This window comes from Cinclus cinclus, chromosome 6 (assembly GCF_963662255.1).
Source record: "Cinclus cinclus chromosome 6, bCinCin1.1, whole genome shotgun sequence".
Classification (NCBI taxonomy): domain Eukaryota; kingdom Metazoa; phylum Chordata; class Aves; order Passeriformes; family Cinclidae; genus Cinclus; species Cinclus cinclus.
In genome coordinates, this window is record NC_085051.1 from 19,318,915 (window position 1) to 19,339,786 (window position 20,872).

The 20,872-nt window shown below is 38.5% G+C and overlaps 1 protein-coding gene across 3 annotated transcripts in view; it reads left to right on the plus strand.

The window, feature by feature from the left end:
* CD44 (CD44 molecule (IN blood group)) overlaps positions 1–20,872 on the plus strand; it is a 46,496-nt gene that overhangs the window by 22,632 nt on the left and 2,992 nt on the right. Inside the window, exons 5-14 of one of the 3 annotated variants that reach the window (XM_062495172.1) lie at positions 335–580; positions 1,427–1,522; positions 7,317–7,421; positions 9,093–9,263; positions 10,810–10,971; positions 12,095–12,256; positions 13,506–13,739; positions 14,606–14,791; positions 17,798–17,914; positions 19,151–19,229. In XM_062495172.1, coding sequence (XP_062351156.1) covers positions 335–580; positions 1,427–1,522; positions 7,317–7,421; positions 9,093–9,263; positions 10,810–10,971; positions 12,095–12,256; positions 13,506–13,739; positions 14,606–14,791; positions 17,798–17,914; positions 19,151–19,229 — 1,558 coding nt within the window. Of the gene's footprint in view, positions 1–334; positions 581–1,426; positions 1,523–7,316; positions 7,422–9,092; positions 9,264–10,809; positions 10,972–11,730; positions 11,743–12,094; positions 12,257–13,505; positions 13,740–14,605; positions 14,792–17,797; positions 17,915–19,150; positions 19,230–20,872 lie in introns of all 3 variants that reach the window. The other 2 variants (XM_062495174.1, XM_062495173.1) reach the window with 2 other exon arrangements.

A 20,872-nucleotide genomic window follows, 5' to 3' on the forward strand; every position in this document is an offset into this window, starting at 1 on the left:
GATTTGAGCTGTTTGTTAGAAAAGGTGCTGGAAGCTGAAAAAAAAAAGGCTCCTAATAAATTATTTCTTCCAACTCTGAATTCTGATTAACTTTACAAATGCCAAGATTTTATGTTAAAATCAAGCAGTTTGATAAAAATAAGCGATGCAAGTCAGGCCCTACAAATGAGACGAATATATAAATTAGCATGTAGACCTTAGACATATTTTAGTGATGCCTTATCTAGGTTAGATAGGCGGGCAAAAATGGGTGAAGTGGTATTAATCCATAGGTGTTGCTTTTTATTATAGCTGTGTAGCTCTTGACATCAGCTGTTTAATTCCGTTTCCACAGTCATTGACAACGCGGATGGCTCCCGGTACAACGCGGATGGCACACGCCATACCAGTCCAGGAGAGTCCTCCACCTCAGGGGTTGATGAGGAAAATGCAGGTAGTGGATCAACTCATGAGACAACTCCCATGGATGCCTCCATCATGAGATCCAGCCCCTCGTATTATGGAAGTCCTACTACAGACTCACAGCTGCCAGATCATACTTCTGGAGGAGGTGAAAAAGGAATTCCTGGAAAAGGTTATGGTAAGGACAGTAGATTGCCACTAATTTCATGGGGCTCTGCCAAACACAAATGCCATATTCTTTTCTACTTATTTTATTTAATCTTTTATGTTGCTTGTGAGGCTGAAAATATCAGAGGTCTGAAAGACTCACTCCCTCTGAACATTAGTGATAAAGGATAAACCATCCTGTAAGTACAGTAAAGCTTACTGTGTGACTACAGGCTTTTTATCAAATCACCAATAACTTAGCAGTGAATGATACCAATATTTTGCATCACTAGCCTCAATATATACTGAAATAAAATAAAAAATTAAAAAAAAAAAGAAGGCAAGAGCATTAGGGTTACAAAATTGCTTTTCACTGGTGTTATACTCATGGCGTGTTATGCTTGTTTTGACATGTAGCTAGCACCATGAAAGATAAATCCTAAAACTCTCTTGCTAAGGAACTAGGATCAGAAACATTCCCCACATTCCCCACATTCCCCAAGGTGTGTGTTTATATGTTATCATTTCTGCTTGCATGCATAGTCTAGATTTATGGACTAAATCTCAGAACATATCTCAGGAGAGGAGAATATGAATAATGTCCCTCATTGCTCTAAGATCCTTGTCCTCATGGTGTACAGCTACAATGAAATCTTGTATTACATGAACAGATGATTGCCAGAACATTCATTATCACTGTAATACATTCTCCTCTTCAAATTTTCTGTTTGAGTGGTGGGGTCTGCATCACTCTTCTTTCTTGGACCAATAAATGAAGCAACAAAACTTGCAGGGTAGAACAGCTGAAGTGCTTGTGAGTACTGCATTGCAACTGAGCTACTGTAATAATAATAATAATTTATCCATCACCATACAGATGATGGATTTCCATCTGTATCACCTGACATCTCTTGGGGGACAGTGGCTGGTGATTTCCATGAAGAATATGATGGACAGTATCCTGCAAGTCCGAGTAAGATTTATGTTTCATAATAACTGCGTTACACATAGATCACGTTAAAACTGCTTTCTTATTCCAGAAGGACATTCTGGTAAGTGGTGAAGTTTACAACACCTCAGAAATTGGAAAGACATTGAAATACTCTACTTTCCAGACTGGTTAAGTGGGAAATGAACTTCACTCTCTGAGACAAGGGGAGCAAAATCATTTACAGTATGTTTGCTTCAATGCTTGTACCCGAGCTCAGAAAGATTTGTTGTTTTGGGTTTCCCATGGCTGTTTTATCACACCTACTTACTCTATGAGGCATCACAAGTTAGTACAACCTATTATCACTTGAAGTCAATTTATTTCTGAGGTAGAATAGGATATTTTTGTAGGTTAGTGATGTTATTCTAATATATTTATGGTTGTTAATGCAGGTAATCCATGTCAAAACCAAGACGTTGCTAACCAAGGCAGTGCTTGGCAGTTCCAACTGCCAAGCCATTTGTGCACTGCAAAAACTCATTTCATCCTTGCTGTTTGCAATATGCATGAGAAAAAAATTGGAGGCTCTGGTGGCTCCACAGTCTTTGGGGACCCAAAAAACCCAGTAGCCATTTTCTCTTCTTTGTCCTTACTGAGTTGGAAAAACTTCTTGTGATGTTTTTATCAAATATGTAATGCACAGCAGCTACAACAAATAAAAAGCTTTTGAAGTTCTCTTCCACATTTTAAAGTGGAAATAATGTACAAAAGTTCACACTAGTTCTTATGGTTAGAGTGATAAAGATCTTTGCCACAGAAAATAAAGTGAACCTAAAGGGAGAACATTTTAATTTTACAGGGGAAATCGACAGAGGCATGTTGTAGTAAAGATCAAACCGATAGAATTGAAAGTTTATTCCCACTGGCTCTTTTGCTTTTTTTCCCCATCAGGGGAATTCATGAGGAATTCGCTTGGTTGTCTGTTGGTTGCTGATAGTTGGTCAAATGGTCTGAGTGACTTGGAGAAATGGTGCCCTCCTCACTGTAGTTAAAAATCACAGGATAGAGGAGAGATGATTGTATGCACTACACAGTTAGCAAAAGCTCTGCTAGAATACATAAATTATTAAACCCAAGCATTTTTTCTCAGAAGACATGAAGGTTTGTAATGCCTTATAAGTATGTAGATGATTGATTTGAAACTTTGAAAAAATAGAGAATTTTCTGGTGCTTGTTTCCAGTGAAAGCTTTTGTTAAAAAATGTTGCCTCTAAGGGGTTCAGGGTGCAGAACATCCCACCTGTAATAGTGGGGAGTTTGGTTTACTCTGATGGTGATTTTTCCCTCCTATATGTTTGCTTTTGTGTGTGACTCAGTGTTTCCTTGTACTGGTGTTTCTGTACCCACTGCAAAAAACCTGTGTACTGTTTCTGTACAGGAACACTTCCTGTTTTCATTTTTATACTTGATTATCAAATGTATTGATCCTAAATATGTATGTCCCTTCCTGTTGCTAGCAGCTCTCTCTTATGGGCAAGACTGTTTTACAAAGGGAAAACAAGAGATATTTAAGATATGAAAAGATCAAAGAAACTATAGAGCAATGTGATAAAACATGTCAATACTGATAAATGTGTATCACAGAAGTGATAGCTTTGGCATGTTTATTTACAGGGTTAGGAATGATAAACTGGTTCTCAGGGGAAAAAAAGGTAATGGAAGTAACACACCTGGTAGCTTTGGCTGTTACTCAGCAACACCACTTTAACGGCCAAGTGTTTAACGAATTTAGCTTAATTTTCCTGCATTATAAATTAATCAGTAACCTAGCACTCCTTTTAGAAAGGGGCAAATACAAGCTGGGCATGTCTCTGAGAAGTCATCAAATATTCAGTAAAACAGGAGAAAGTGACATGGAGAACAGTCCAAAATAAAAGATAAAGCCACATCCCAGTATTTGTTATTTAGCTCATATAGCAGTACAGGCTTAGTGGAAAACACTGGCCACAATTTAATTTCTCAGAGAAAAATCCCACAGACATAGGGAAGTAGAAAAATAAGAAATAAGTAAAGAAAAGTATTTGTCATCTGTCTTTAAACAGATGGCTGAAAATCTATCTAATTCTATAGTGTGTTAAAGTGAGAAAAAAATTGGTGGCTCTCCACCTGTACTAAAATGCATTTGTAAAGTTAAAGTTTTTTGAAAAGTTATCTAGTTTAATCTAAAACTTTCTTTTATATGGTTTGAAATGGGCAATTGGCACAGCTCCTTGTTCTTCAGATGATACACACTCATTATTTCTCTGGTTTTGGACATCACTGGTGGTATTCTCCATAAAGTTAATGGTCCAGATAAATACACCATCAGCACTTTACCATTGACTTTCTCTCCTTGCCTAAACAGGTTTTAGTCTTTGTTATTAGCAAATTATGATTAATCTCTAGGTGTGCCATGAATCAGATGAAGGACTGTTATTGAGTAATGAGCTACCTACATGAACAGTAACTCTGACTGATTTTTCTTCATCCATATGTTATAGACACATTTATACCTGTTTGCATGCCAATACCTGTTTGGAACCACAGTGGATGAAAAGGCTGTAGATTCCTGTAATTTTTGAAGCACAAACACCTTTCCATTCAGAAATAACTATCACAAAGCTGTGGAACTTAATATTTGATATGCTGTGTTCTGAGAAAATGTTGTGGATTGGTAATATGATAGGAGTACAGCTGCGCCTCTCTCCCTGTGAAATATGAATGCAAACCTGGAAAGTGGTTCTGGTGTAAAATAAGGTGATAGTAGGAGGTGAAGGGGTGTGCATGTGCCTTTTGAATGAGATTGCCTCAGTTCTGAGCTCAGGTCCTTGGCAGCGTTGGCTTCATTGACACTTCTTGCATCTTTTGATTTTATGTCATCTCGGTGGATGTTCCTCAGTCTGGACTCTTATTTCAAAGACTATCTACTCTCTGCTGTGAGGAACTCATTAACCTTATGGAACGTGGATAGATTAAAAGCCCCACAGGGGTTTTTGATGGCTGCTCTCAAGGGACTACGCTCTTTCCTGGGGCTGCCAAAGGTGCTTGCATCTAGCTATGTGTTGGAGGAATGTAATGACACCGTGGGTTCATACATTCGCCCTGCTCTCACATCCATCTCTGGGCATGAGCATGCTCAAGGTGCTGGTGCTGGTGGACTTGACTTTGCTGGAGGAAAAGTTGCTTCTCAAGAAATAATCACAAGATCTTGGTTAAACGAGCCATGTCCTAACAGCTCCCGGGCCTGATCACGACAACCTGGAGAAAACCACCACCCAAGCTTGGTGGAGTCTGTTCCCAGACCACTGGTGGTGGTCGAATCCTGGAGAGAAGACACAAGAGCCCACGCCAGCGACCAAGGGTAAAGAATGCCATGCTAAGAGGCTGCTTTGATTAGGGGCTGAATTACCAGAGACCAGGGCAGCAGGTCCACAGATCCTAAGTGGAATGGGGGGTGAATGTGTGGCATTTGTCACTGCTGTTCATTGCACCGTGCTTGAAGTAGGAAAAGTCCTGGGTTCTCTCTCACGGACTGTCCATGCGGTAGCAGTAGAGCAGGTGTGCACATTGTCTGTGTGCCACGGAGGCATTCTGTCTGTCTGAAAGGGATGAGTATGGGAGTCATTATGGGATGCCTGTACCTGTCACTTTCCTTTTTCCTGTTTGCAAGCAGTTTAGGAGATCAGACTGTTCCAATGAGAAGGACTTGTAGGGGAGAGATGCAGGAAAGGTTTTCAAGCCAGTACACTCTGCTCTACCTGCTAGAAGAGGACAGGGCATGGCTAGTGCTGTGAGCATGCAAAGGGTCCCAAAATGTGTCTAAGAGCCCTAGTGGGGCACCTTCATCAGGGCCATGGCAGAGTGGTGAACCCCTGTGAATGAAAAGGCCAGGAGCAGCTGCAGCTGCTGGGAAGCACAGGGCTGTAAATTCCCCTCTGTGATTGTAAGGCTGCAAGTAGGGGAGGCAGGAAAGCTGAACTTCTGCCAGCAGAATGCCTTGTGGGTTAGGGCTTCATGGCAGATTTAACATCATCGCAGCAGATGTGACCTCCAGTGGCAGTGATTCAGATGATGAAGACTCTTCTGAGGAGATGATGTACCCCACAGTGTTTCCAGGCTGGGGCAGGAGTGTGGCCAAGGATGAGACTGCTCCGAGTACTAGTAAGGAACTTGAGCTGTCTTTGGTGTTGGTTTGTTCTTTTTCCTACCCTACCTGGTGTTCCTCCTCCTTAGCTGCACTTACATTGTTTGAATGGTCTTCTCATCAGCTGTTCCCTTCGGAAATACATCTTTTGTGACTTGAAATTTATCTCGGGTCACTCTGCTTAAAATAATCTCCCTTCTTTCAGTACTTAAAATTAGCATCTCACTTTCATGTTTATTCAAATGTTTGTATTTACTCATAATTTTCCAAGACCAAAAAAGTTTATCTTCCATTCTATTGATTTATTTAACGTGTTAAAATTCTTGTAGTTCACGTTATAAGTAACTGAGAACTATTCGATAGCAAAATTCCCATCTCTGGAAGTTGCTCAGTTACAATTTGGAAATGCCAAACCCCAAGTCCCTTTTTCATTTGGAGGTGTTTCATATTTGCTACCTTCTGCTCACTTCCCATGCAGTCTTCTAACATCATGCCATTTGATTTATGACCTCAGATGTCTAGGCACCATCTAGGCACTACAGCTGAGATATTTTAATGCATGGCCTTATTTTCCTGGTATGAATAGTCCCACAGTGATCATCTGAGAATTCTTTTTTAATTCAAAATCCATCCATAGATGAAATAATTTTTCCTGAAAACCAGGAAAACACCACTTAAGAAGGTCAAAGATAAATTCAATGTGTCACTGAAGTACACAAACTGCTACTTGGCTTTATGACCAGGGAATGGACCCAGCCCTGGGGTTTTTTAGCATAGATGTTGCTGTTAATGACTATACTCTAATGCTCTTATTTGTACAAATATATTGATCTGTTCTATTTCCAAAATTTTATTTAATTTAATCTCAATTGTCTGTTGTCTGTGCTCTTATTTACTCAGCAGTCACTATTCATAAGCCTTTTATTTTTTTGAAGATTGTGTAGTATTTGTGTTTTTTTCAGCTGTGGTTTCTGTTTTCAGTATAAAATGCAAAATCAGGAATTTATCTTGCTTTGGGACTTTTTATTTTTCTTCCTATTATTTGGATAGTTTTGGTGTTTGTTTATCTTTGAGACTCTGCTTTGGTAACTTGTCCTACAGGCATAGTGCATTCCATACCTCTGATGGCCTAGTGGTGTCTGCATGGTGTTCAGTCTCTGGTCATAGACTCTTGTAGAAGTTCTGTTTCATCTTTTTAATTGTGTTATAACTTTCTTGTCTAATACTGACTTCCTGGTAGTTGTCAAGGTGCTTTCTTTTTTTTGCTGACCATTGCTTTTTTGCTCAGTTATGGATATTCTAAGACGGTACTTCTTGACTACTTAGCAAGCATGTTTTTTGTGCATTGAGATATCTGCCATATTCCTTATGTTCAGAATTATTCTTAAAACATGAGTTTAAATTTCTACAACTGCTCTGATGGTTTTGCATTGCTTCTACTGTACGTTATTCTTCTTCTGCTTGTTTTTCCCATTTCTCTTGGGAAGCTTTGCATCTGTTGAATGCAAAGAAAAAGCAACTGGTTTGATGTGAAGGGATTTGATAAGAGGGAAGAGACTATAGCTAGGCTATGCAAGAATTTCCATTTCCCATCACCTTTATGGCACACAGGGATAGTAGATTTAGGGCATTGAATCCTCCATTGTCCCAACAGCTGTGGACTCACAACACGAAACACTTCTGGAAATCACCACACAAGATCATTGGAGCCCCACCTTCACAGATGAAGAGGAGCAGTATCCTAGCTCTGCTAGCAGGGGTAAAGCAATCAAGCATTTCAGATAATTCTCAGATTTCTGATATAATTCAGTGAAGTATGGCGCTCAGGGTGCAGCTGTTTGCAATTCCCAAACCATTAGACTCAGTTCAGTAATACCTTTATGTTATTTGTACTAGAGCCCTCAGAGGGGGCATCTGTAACATTCATCTGTCACTCCAACTCTGTCACTCCAAAATCAATTTCTTGCAACTTTTCCTCACATCTCTGGTATTTTAAAATTTGCTCTGCCAGTAGTGTGCAATAAAACTGAGCAGACTGGAACTTTCTGTCACTCACCCTGGTGAGAAAAAAATTTCCCTTTTCCACTTCAAAATTTCTGTTGAAAAATCTGAAAACAAAAGAGGGATCTAATTCAAATACATAAATTGTTCTACAAAGGATAATAAACTACCTCTAGATGAATGTGAACATTTTGCTACCAGTGTTAGTGCCAGTAGCCAACTGAGATACCAGAATGTCCAATTCTAAAATCTTCTGTAGGCAAAAGATTATAGAGTGCATTCTCAAACTATTTTTCTGTGTCTTTCTGGTTCTGAGATTGTTTTGAACAGCAGTAGTTTATACAATTGGCATTAGAACAGGTTGTGTAATCACACAGAAATGTTTTTTGTGATAACTTTCTTTTAGTGGTGAAGTATTGTTAGATTAGTTGTATTTGTACATTGATTAATATTACCTGTATTTTTAAAAGACAATATATATGTATTAGGTTTAATTTAAGAATAATGAATTACATTTGAATTAGTGCTCTCTTCATGAATATTTCATTGCCTAAATGTGAAGATAAATATTCCTCGAGTTTTTATCTTCTTGGGAAATAGCACTGCTTCTCTGTCTGGTGACTTATGACATTTGTAACACATTCTTTGCATGCTCTGATTAAGGACCTTAGCTTTACTTTTATGTACCACTCATGGGAATATTTGATACTTAAGGCAAAAAAATATTTCCAGCTGAGTTCTTATGCTCATCTTAGGTTTAGCAATGCATCTGTTCCAAACCTTTGTTAGAGCATCTCTTACCGTAGTGGTACTTCAGCTGATTTCTGACTGCATTTTCTGCAGTGTGAACAACAGCAAGTTAAAGAGTAAGCAATGAATTAATTTTATTGGTAAAAGCCTTAATTATTTTTGAGTTCAAAGTAAGTATGCTTATCTACTTATATGAGCCTGCTGATTTAATTCTTCCAATCTCAGAAGAAATTAAAATTTCCTTAGGGCCAGCTTTGTAGCTGTGCGATTGCGATAACTCAAAAGAGAAAGTTCATCAGTGTTTTACTTTAAAAACTCAGAATACACAAACTCAACAGCTAAGTTAGTATTAATAGATATGAGATAGAGGTGCAAGCTGTTGTTTCTGTGAGCTCTTCTGCTTCTCGGACATCTTCTCTTCATCTTCCACTGGTCACTGGGATCCTTTCCAGTACACTTAAATCTTCTGCTGCTCCTGCTGATGCTTTTGTATGATAAGGTTTCTGAAGGGCTTCTGTTTTCTTTCATCTTTCATTTCACATGAAATGCAAGAACACAAGAAAAAACCAAAACACAAAAGCCAAACACCCTTGTTATGTGACCATGATGATAAGGATCATATGACTGATGTTGAGTATTTTATTCATTATTGATTCAATCATCATCTTACCAGCACTAGTTGCAAGTGAAAATGAAAAACATCAAGGACCAACCCAACATCCACTATTACACAGCATTCATTCTGGAGGGATCAGTCAAGAACAAAATCCTGCAAACACCACTGGCAGTACTGAACAACATGAATTTGCTACTGCAGGTGAAAATTATTTTGGAAAGGAAGCTTCTACAGGTAATATTACAGGTCACATTTTAGTAAATTTTCAGGGTTTTCTAAAGATTAGTTTTAGGATTTATTACTGGCATCTTTGCATCATGAGGCTGTAACACAGATTCTGTGAACAAACCTGAGTAATTTTGGTGTTATATTATTTCTTTTAAATTAGTCTATTCTTCAGACTTGTTCTTGTTTCTCTTCTATTTGTCTTGCATATCAAGACCTTTAGCAGATTAATTCTGTAACTGTCTCTTACATTTTGTATTGTGTGTCATGCGGTCACAAGCTTTCAATAAGCTATCGACCAGGGTTTTGTCTGCAGGAAACAGAGGAGGTTTAAATGGAAAAATAATAATGCCTGCTTCATTCTTCACTCTTTTGGGAACTGTGTTTTCACTCCCCTGTTGTAAGCCATTATTGGATCTGGGATTTTTTTCCCCAGTTTTTGTTAATGGTAGTTATACCTAAAAAATAATTTCTAAAATACCTACCCATCGCACTTTTGAACTATGGCAAGATGATACTGGTGATGAAGGGAAGAAAACAAAGCATAATGTAGAATATGAGAGAGGCTTCTTTCTTTCATTGATTGAATCAATTGAAACATAAAAGATCAAATTATACTGTAACGGTGGTTACTGAAAATTGATATATTTTAATTTCTGTTCCTGTGACTGTACCAAAATTCTGAGTTAATGACGACTGTGCTGCACCAAGCACTGCAACAGTGAATGCACCACAGTCATCATCTGGTCTTGTGGATTATCAAATACAGGTCTCTGATAATCTGTTATACTACACTACTACAGCAATACATAATGGCCTAAATGCAATTAACATTGTAACACACTGTGGCAAATTTCTTGCCTTTTTTTTTTTCCCTTATTGAGTTGAAGGGGTTAAGAAGGTTTTTGCTTTTTAAAAGATTTGGGTACTCTTTTGTTATGATTGTCTAATAAAAAGTGCAGGTTGGTTGATACAGATAGTGTTTTTCTAAATAACTACAAAATCAAATATTCTCCAGCTGAATGCTGTCTTATTCACTGTGTGCACCATTCAGAAATCTGTAGCATGACCTAGCATTCCCCTTTGTCATATTCCTTGTCTGTTTTCCTGGAGGTGCCACTAATGAAACAGTGAAATTTTCAGGGGAAAAATTTTATGTAGTCACTACACTCAAATTATGTGATTAAAATATTACTGATGGGTCGTATCCTTGCAGTTATTTGAGGTTTTTAATTCTGCATCAGTGCATTTTGGTTTGATATTCAACAATAAACAGTCAACAGCAAGATTCAAAAATACTTTTGAAAAACAGCAAGACACATTGATTCTGAAAAGCATCAGTTTGAGGAAGGAATTGGTCCTACAGATGACAGTAGGCAGCTTTTCTAAATATAAACCAGGATGAGAAGCAAATCTACTTTACTTCTCTTTGCCATTACATGTAGTAGACATGTGAGCAAGGCCTGTCATAGAGACAAGGACTGAAGAGGAGAATAATGTGGGAAATGGCTCTTTATATACTGAGTTCATAATTGCTTCACCATCATCATAACAGCTATGGTCCCCAGCCATGGGGCCAAAGAGAACGACTCAGCGCATGACCCATTGGTGTATCCAGGCTGGGATGAGGGAGAGGATTATGCCACACAGCCTGCTGTAACGGATAGAGTTATTCCTTCCAGAGTGAGCAATCATGAAAGAGAGTCTTCCACTACAGGTACCAGTAATAATGTCTATTCTGTATGTTGCATCACTTCTGTCTCTCAGATGGCCTGTCCTGGACACATATTGCATGAACTTGTAGGCAGGGGTAATTACTGATCTCTTAAAATAATGACATAATCTATAGAGTGATTAATTTTCTCTGTTCCCTGTCTGGATGGTGGTGAAACAGATGATTTCAATTTTAGCTCCATATAAAAACAGTTGCTCTTTACTTGCCAACACCACTTATAGGGCTTTGCATTCCTTAGTGAAGCATGGCTGTGAAATCACATCCAGCTCATTACATAAGTTATATTAGTTGGTGCTGCCAGACTGTCTTTATCATGAAATCAAATCCATACTTATGTATATTTGTACCTCAATAGCTTAATCTATTTAATTTGTGAATATTCACCAGGTGAAAGAGTGTTCTTTTCATACAATTTATTGAAATATTTATCCCTCTGGTTCATTCATAGAATCTAAAAAGGTGACATGACACAGCATCATGATGCGTTCTCATATAACACAGTATTCATAACATCCAAATAATGTTCTAAAAACACGGTATGATCTCTTCTTCTGGAGGTCTCTCCTCTCCATCCGCCACTGGAATCTGTGTATGTTGCCAACATCTCACTCCAACATGCTCAGCTTAAATGTGGAGCTTAAGGGTCTCTCAGAAGCCAGTGACAGTGTGGAGGAAGAAGCAGAGGCCTTCCTGTCTTCTTGACTGTCAGTATTGATACCTGTAGTCTGAAGCACACTGTAGCAACAAGTGACAGTGCCAAGGAAGCTGAGACTCTGTGGGTAGTCTAGGATGCTGGTCAGGGAATCCTGACTGCTGTCTTTCCCTGTGTCCACTGCCCACAGGAATCTTTTTAATTAAATAAAAAAGTGGATGAGAATGGCAAATGGATATGTCTTGCCAAAACTGTGAGAGAGCAGTGATGATGTACAGGACACAGGGTCTCACTTCTCTGGTCTTTTTTGGAGAGAAAAGGGTAACAGTGCTTTAAGGGGAGCAGGAGGCTTGGATGGGATGGTAATGGGAAGGCCACAGCCGTGCACACATGGAACTCACAGCTATTAAATAATCTGTGTTTAAATCATGTGCTATTAAACCATCATAACAGCCGTTTCCTCACCTGATGGGGCCCACCACGAAGAGCCAACACTACCTTGGATAATGCCTTGGGATAATGAATCAGAAATGAGCACTGAAGGCATCGTGAATCCCACAGATGCCCCTGGGGACGAAGTTCTCCACAGGACCACAGCCACTATGAACAAAGCTGGTAATGACTCTCCTACAATGGGTACCAGTAAAAATAATGGATCGTACTCATTTCTCATGTCTGGTGTGAAATGAGACATTATTTCTTCTGGAACTGACTCCTTTCCCTGTCTTTCTTATCTTTAAAGAGTGCATTCTTGTTGTGAAATTTCAGCGCAAATGTTTTTATGATTTTGTTGCATGTAAATATCCCAACAAGAATTCCTGTCTGTTTAAGGATTTGTTTTTTCCTGTGTGCCCTGTTTCTTATGTCCCCTTACTTTGCTCAGGTGTATTTTTAACTGAGAAAGCAGTTGCTTTTTGGAGGTGGGTGGTAGTAGAAATGTTTGTTTTTCATGTCTGGTCATTCCTGGTCTTAATATTTCAACATATTCTCTTAATACTGTAAAATTTGAAATAATTTATTGGAGTTTGTTCATGCAGTTCTGTAAGGTTCTAACTTAAATTCCCAAAATCTGCATGTTATCCATTCAAAATTATGTTCATTCAAAATACTGCTTTTTTATTTAATACAATAAGGTGGGTTTTTTTAATCACATTGTAGTTGTTTGGAACTTCTTGCATATTTTATTCCTGCATTTTCTAAAAAAAGAAATTATAAAGAAAAATTAGCAGTTATCCTTTTACTTTTCTTCCTCAAAATCCATTATTATCTGGATTATTTAATCCTTAACATTTAGAATTTGACAGAGAGCTATGAAAACTACAAATTGTGTGGATTATAAATAGTTTGTGGATTAAAATATAGCTGTGTTCTCTATCATCTACTCATATTTTCTAAATACAAATGAGATCTGTAAAGTTTCCCAGTTTTTCAAGCTTTATGAGGTTTGACAAGTCAGTTGCAAATATGAAAGCCCAAGTATGATTTTGCAATTGATTAAAATGTTTTAAATTAAATCATTCTAATCTCATTCTCGTGTTAACAACAGGAATTCTTATACTCATTCTGAAAATAATATTGCTGTTTTCTTGCTTCTAAACCATATTCAATAGATATTTTCAAAACAATATTTTAGGCTGCATTGTGTATATTAGTGAAGAAAGAGACAACCTAAAAAGAGTGTGTCATATGCAGAGGATATTCTTTGCTTGTGGATTTGGTTTCGTTTGGTTTTTCTTCTTCTCACTGCCTATTCTACATAGGCTAATAAATAAAAAAAGTGGAGATTACTAAAATAAAGAGGGAGTAATATGTAGGGTGCATTTTTAAAATGTGCTTGAAGTTAACTTAGCCATCATCACAACAGTCACAGCCTCCACTGACATTCTGGCATCAGAAGATGTAACCCAGGAAGCATGGACACCTCACTTTGTGGTATCAGCTGCTTCCTCTCCTGATGGTGCCCACCACCAAGAGCCAACTCAAACACCTCTGCCTTCAGATGATGAACCAGGGCAGGGCTCTGAAGGCATCACGAATCCCATGGATATGCCCAGAGATGAAATCCTCCACAGGACCACAGCCAGTGTGACCAGAACTGGTAATGGGTCTCTTCTGATGGGTACCAGTAAGAATAATGGACCATACTCATTTCTCATGTCTGGTGTGAAATGAGACATTATTTCTGCTGAAGATTATTCCTTTCACTATCTTTCTCATCCTGGGGATCTTCATTCTTAATGTGGACTTGCAGTGAAAATCTGTTGAAGGATCTGTGGACAAGGCATAAGGGACTTCTTGCTGGTGCATTTGGTAGTTTCTATTCTTTGCTGAAGCATGTTTTTGGGTCATCTCCTAAATGTTCTGTGAGATGTGCACTTTGGTGATTATGAATCCCCAGCCTCGCCTCATCTTCCTTTCCTGTGCATCAATGGGATCAGACTGGATATGCTTTGGCACAATGATTTGCTGTGGTGGAGGTGCTCTGTCAGGCTAATCAGATGACCTGGTCCTTGACTCAGCAGCAGCACCATCACTGGGGAGTGGTGTCCTAGTGGTGAGGGCAGGGCATTCATAGAAGAATTATATCCCTTAAATTCTTCCATCTGTTCCTTCTCTTCCCCTTGTGTATTGCAAGACCAACAGAGGTGAGGCCGCTCACTCCTGAGTTACAAGGTCAGGTTGTTGCTGCTAAAGTCTCTTCTTCTAAAGGTCTCTCTCCCCTTACCACTTGTCACTGGGATCTGTATGTGTTGCCAGCATCTTGCTCCAACATGCTGAGCATAGATGTGGAGCTTGAGGGTGTCTCAGAAGCCAGTGACAGTGTGGAAGGAGAGGCCTTCATGTCTCCTCTCCTTCTGTGCTTTGCATGAGGAAGGTGAAGGTGCTTTCTGGCTTGCTGTGGCCCAGGAAATGATGTGGGTGGTGGTTTTTGAGTGCTCCCTGATCATGCCACCATCATGACAGTCGTAGAGTCCATGGATGATGTTGAGCAAGAGAAAGCAACCAAGGAGCCACAGGCACCTGGCAGTACACCTGGAAGGGAAGGTGAACCAGCAAACACCACTCATGGTTTCTATGTCCATGGGATGCCTGGAGATTTTTCAGACATTGAGGACCGTTTTATTCCCTTGCAGGATCCTTTCACTAACAGTAAGAACAATGAATTATAACCATTTTCATTTATCTATCAGTAAGCTGTTATTGTGGACAATGGCTATTGTCCGAAAATATGTGCTAAGCATAATTGTAAATGGTTGCCATATTATGATTTCCTTTTTGGGTTTTGTTATTGGTTTTGACTGCTGATAAGACATCATGAATGGTATCTCTTTCTGGTAAAAACATTAGCTAAAAGGCCAAAAATAGTTTTTTGCAAATAAGCTTTTCTTATGTTCTGTTATGAGTATGTGGTAACACAACTACTCAAATGAAGAAGTGCAAGCCTTCTGCTCATGCCCATACATTTGTGATAGCATTTTGTATTTCTTTTTTTGCTGGGCACAAATGACACCTATGTAAGCTGTAATTATCTGTCACTTTCCCCCCCATCTGTAACCCCTCTACATTAGCTGAATATGTACAAAAGAAAGGTAATCCTCTGTGACACCCTTTGTTTCCTAGCCATATGTGCTGCTAGTATCTTTGCTGTGATTAATTGTAGCTGTTACTGGACTGTAACTGACATTTCATTTGTGAGCAGCCTTGTTTTTCAAAGGGTTATTGTTCTGATGAAGTTAGTGCAGTTAACAGTGTTTGCTTTTTATACTACATATAGCCTTCGGCGTTTTTTTAATGTGTGGTCATGTGCTAATAATATGGGAAATGAAAGGACTTTTCCTTATTCCCAGATGTAGTTTCTACACAAGTAACTATCCTAACAGTAAGGGTTTTTTTCCCCAATTCAGTTAATCCAAACGGTTTTCATACACTTTCTTGGAAGTTAGTGGAACCTTTCCAGAGTAGAATTTAGCCAATGCTCTGTAGACATTCATTGCACAAAAACAAGATTATGTGCCTATATTTTTACAGCCTTACACAGAAAACACTTGAAAGCTAATTCCCTTAATAATTCATTAATATTAATTGATATATTGTGAGGTATAACTTAGGCTAATTATTTTTTCAATAATTTTGTATAAACCAGTAAATTAAACTCCAACAGAATTCCCTGGTGATAGTATTTTGACATCGGCATAGCACTATAAATGCAATATATGTATTTGTCAGAATTTTATTTATTTTATTTGGAAAGCTAAATCTGTTTTAAATAATGTCTTCCTACTAAAACTCATTTCTTTCATTTCACAGGCCCTATTCACTTAATTAATCTAAGATGCCCTCTTAATTTTATATGCAGACATTACACACAATGAAAAAATGCTTTCTACCTTTCTGTTCTGAGCACATAAAACCTGTAAGAACTGGTTTAAATATTTTTCAGTGGGAATATCTGCATTGAATCTTTGCATTGTCAGTACCCTGGCAGAAGGCTCAGAAGGCCATTTTCTTGAAACTTCCTTTTTTCATTTACCTTCTCTTGGTGCATTTTAAGAACACGGTATACAGGAATTACTAAGATACTACCATTGTCACTAAAAAGCTTATTTATTGAAGGGTTCATTCATTTGTAATATTGCCCAATATAGGTGAAACAGAGTGGAAAAGATTCATTAATGTATTGTTAAAGGTCTTCTCTGATCAAATGAATGGTTTGATGTACTGTACAACTTTTTTACTTGCTTTTTTTCTACAGCAATGTTTAAGCTGTGATCAGACATAACACTAAGTGTCCAAGTGTCCACAGAATAACAAGTCAGCTTACTAAAGAACACAGAAGTAATTGTCCATAAAGGAAAAAATTCTAATATGTTACCAAAATGAAATGTAGAGAGATTTTGAGGTTCCCTCAAAGCACTTGCAAGCACCTCCCCAGAGCCAGAACAGCTGGAAATGTGGCTGATCCCTGCTTCTTCTTCTCAGTGCTCAGGGGAGCAGCAAATGTAGCAGGTTTCTAAGAACCCCAATTTTAATAAATGTCTGAATGTCTTTCGAAGGGGTTTTGTGGAGGAGAAGCTCTGGCCCTTTTCAAAGATGATACAAAGCACTTCAAAAACTGCTGAGATGTACTGTAGACAAGTTAGTAGGTCCCTCTTGGTCAGCTTCCTTTGGCGCTAGGTCAAGACTCTTCATTGTTGAATTTGTGCTCTCTCCTTTGTTGTGAGATAGCACCAGACTACCTCACCAGTCTATAAGTTTCTTGTTAATAAAAATAATAAAAACATCTGGAAAATTCATGTGCTGCTTGCTGGCTATGCTTCACAGAGGGAATAAAAATGTGCTCTCAGTTTTGCATTTGCCAGCTGTTACTAGGAAATGAGATCAGAAATGCTGGACAGAAATTAGTTGTAATGTGTGTTAAAGAAAAAGAACTTTGCAGCTGATTAGAATTAGTGTTTAATTTCTTAGAGTCTGGAAGAATTCAGAGAGGTGGAGATCTGTAATACATTTTTTGTAGCGATAATGAAGCAGTAATCCCAAATGAAATTACTATATCTATAGTCTGCTGATAATTTTAGACTTGGGATACCCTTATGGTAATAGCATGGGCCAGGAATGTAGTTGTATAAAAGTTTAAACAGTACGGCCAGCATAGAAAATGTAAGAGACTGATTTAAGATCTAATACCATCTTGAAACTAAATGACACAACTTATTAAAAAGGACAAGAGGATCCGTATCTAAGTATTCAGAGAATACTTTTTCTATTAGGAAAAAAATACTTTTAATTTTTAGAGTCCCACTCTATAGCTGTCAAAGTCACAAGCATTCAGAGAACTATTGTTCTGCTTTATGACAGCATTAGAGTTTTAGGTGTTCAGCTTTCTCCTGTGTTGGAATAGAATTGAAACATATGAGGGAGATAAGAGGGGAAAGCTATGAGTTTTGCTTCTCAAAATACTAAAGCTAGCCATATATAGTTCAGATGAGTGTCATGCTTATAGTCTATGTGATAGTTTGCAGTATAAACACTCATTAATTGCTCCAGCATGGACTATCTAGAGTATGATTTTTACATTGTTAAAGTCACAGTCTTTGTACGTTGCTGTTAAATATTCACCAAACATATTTGGCCTAATGGACAGGGTTTCTTCTTTAGGCTCTAGTGTATATGGTGACCAAGGACCACACAAGGGACATTATGAATCCACCACTTCCCCTGGAGAGACAGCCACAACAAAAATAGCTTCACAACCAAGGTCGGCCCCTGTACCAGGTGGGTTTTTGAAGTCAAATGTTTTAAAAATCCAAATATAGAATTGTCTTCATATGAACTGAAGTAAGAGGTGAAATGAAGGTCAAATACAGTTGCTCAGGCTTTATTCTGCATCAGATAATATCCAGCATTTCACAAGTAGTCTGCAAAATGGAGCATATTGTAACTCATACAATTTTTCAGCAATATTAAGATGAGAGAAACCATGCATCTGGACAATGGGATTAATATTCAGTTAACTTCTATAAACTGAAATTAAATCAGGCAAAACTTGGTAAACTTATGTGTATAGTATCATATCCATGAGAATGTTCAGTGAAAATAACAGCTGAGACAAGCTCTCCAGAATAGAGCTTGCACACTAAAACAGAATAAAAAGAAGCCAACACCATGATACAGCTGCAAAAGAATGCAAATATGTTCTGGGACTTATTAGTGGTAAAGTCATTTTTAAAACAGAGAAAGTAATCATTCCACTCTACTTAGGGCTAGCAAGTCCAGAGCTGAAACCCTGTGTTCAGTTCAAGGCATTACATTAGTCACATGGGGAAAAAAATGGAGTAGAGCACACAAAATTTTGGAAAGGTAATGTTTGAAGCACCTTGTGAAGAACTCATCATTTTCAGGGAAAACTGAGAGGAGATACAAGAAGAGCATGCCACAAAAAGAATGCCTGTCAGTTTTTTACCATGGAATACTAATAATTAATTAATTAGAAGAAGTAATTTGTTTCAAATGAAATGTAGTCTTGTTAAATAAGGGACAGTTGTTTTAAACAAAGATATGGACATACCTCTTGGGATAAGACCCCCACCTGTAGTGGTAGCAGAGCTATAATGGTAGTGGAGAGTAGGCTACTGGGAAGGTTGTGAAACCTGCTTTACTAAAAATGTGCTAAAAGTCATCCTGCTTCTGTGCCTGGGACTGTAGGTGTGCCATGCCAAACCTTTTCTTTTGCCATTGGAGTAAATCAATGAAACAGCTCGTATTCACCTACACCCACCAACAGTGGTGGGGTATTTAATCCCAGCTGCCTGTGTGTAGCTGCATAATGAAAATGTGTTTGATTTGCACAGAAGGACTTTGTAAACCAAGCAAACATTCATGGAAGCTAGCAAAAGGGTGTCACAGCTTAAAAGAAGTAGAAGAGATTGTGTTTTTGCAGTTCTGTGAAATGGCGAAACCACATGAGACACATTTACATGCTCTCTTCCCTTCCCTCATCTGTCCCTACAGACTGGCTGATCATCGTTGCAGCTCTCGTGGTGCTTGCATTGATCATTGCAGTGTGCATTGCTGTTAACAGTCGCAGAAGGTAAGGCCACAGCTTTCCTTTTCCGAAACACACTGCCTTACTTTTTTCTTCCTTGAGTCTCCAAAGCTTTGTCAAAGAGTGGAGCAGCAAACCAGGAAAGAGCATCCTCTGCAAAGCTCTGTGACTTGGAGTGTGAGGACCCAGGTCACCATGTCCTGCACAGGTCACACATCAGCCTTCACACTCACCTGCAACCACTCACATGAAGTCAGCAGCTATATGAGCCATTTGGTCTTGTAAATAGAAATTAATTGTATACAGATCACAGAAAATTAATTACCCTCTATCTATTAGTTATTAATGGGAAAATCGTGTTCACGGAGAGTGGAAGTTGTGAGATGAGCATAGACACTAAGAACCACAGGATGTGCCAGGAATAACCCTCCACCATGAAAGCATTGTCTGTGTGCAGTGTGAAGAGCTGTCTTAGACAATCACAGCGATTCTGTGAAAACCTGTTAATTTGTTCCTTCTGATCAAGAGCCAGTATCACAGCTGGCAGTCACAAGCATAACTAACACAATCTAACATTATCATAACATCACTAACATTGTTCTCAGAGCTCTCAGTAGCTTTATGTACTCCATTTTAGAGATGAGGAAGCTGAGGAGTGAAAAGTAATGCAGTGATCTGTGCAAAGTTAGCTGGGAAATTGGAAAAACTCTAGCCTAAAGGGTAGGCTATAATATTATTACCTCTTTCTTTTCTCGGGAGGGTGTTCTGACATTACTTCCCAATTGTCTTCAACACTTTTTTGCTACTTGATTGTTAAAACAGAGCTTTTTAACAGAGTAACTATTTGCTACTTGAATGTTAGATTTTAACTTTTTTTTTTTTTAATAAAATTTACTATGTAAATCTCCATGTGGAGATTTTTGTTCAGGAAGCAGTGAGCACATTTTTTCCAAGTCTGTTGGTTGCAGAGCACTCTGAGCTGCTCTTTTAAGAGGCTGTGGAGCTCCACAGCTCCTTGCTAGAATCTTTTGGCATTTTATGGCTGCAGAGCAGGAAATCATTCCCAAGGGTGCGTGGAACATTAGCAGAGTGAACTGAGCTACTTCAGATAAAATAACCCTTATCTATGAGTCAGTGGGCATGAAAAAAAGGTATTTCAGAAGCATAATAGTAAAATTGAAGTTTTTCCAAAATTATTCATCTGGGAAAAAAATATGCTTCATTTTAGAAGAAAGCACTCAAAATTAAAATTTCACAGACACACTTTCTCTCTCAGCTCTGCATTTTCAGTTTACACAAGGCTGTTTGAGGCCAAGTAGGATGTTCAGCACTGTATAGCCAGAGAGTCATCTAAACAGTAAATCTGACAGCTGTGTAAGTAGTTCTGTTTTAATATGCTGAAGGATACCCAGCCCACCATAACCAGTGTGCATCAGTTTTGGACTGGTGACTCTTTAAAAGAATGTGGGTGCATGTGTTTTAATTCAGAGCTACAAATAAAGTTTATTGGGCAGGCCTGCAACAAATGTAAGCTGTAAAGCACAGTACCTACTTCCTACCTGAACATCCCAAGGAGCTCTGCTGCAGGCAGCAGCAAGAGTAGTTCTCCTTATTTCATTACTGTTGGTTGGCTTCCAAGCTTGACATGCTAATACAAAGGAAAAAACAGTTGTCGTGTTTAATGAGGT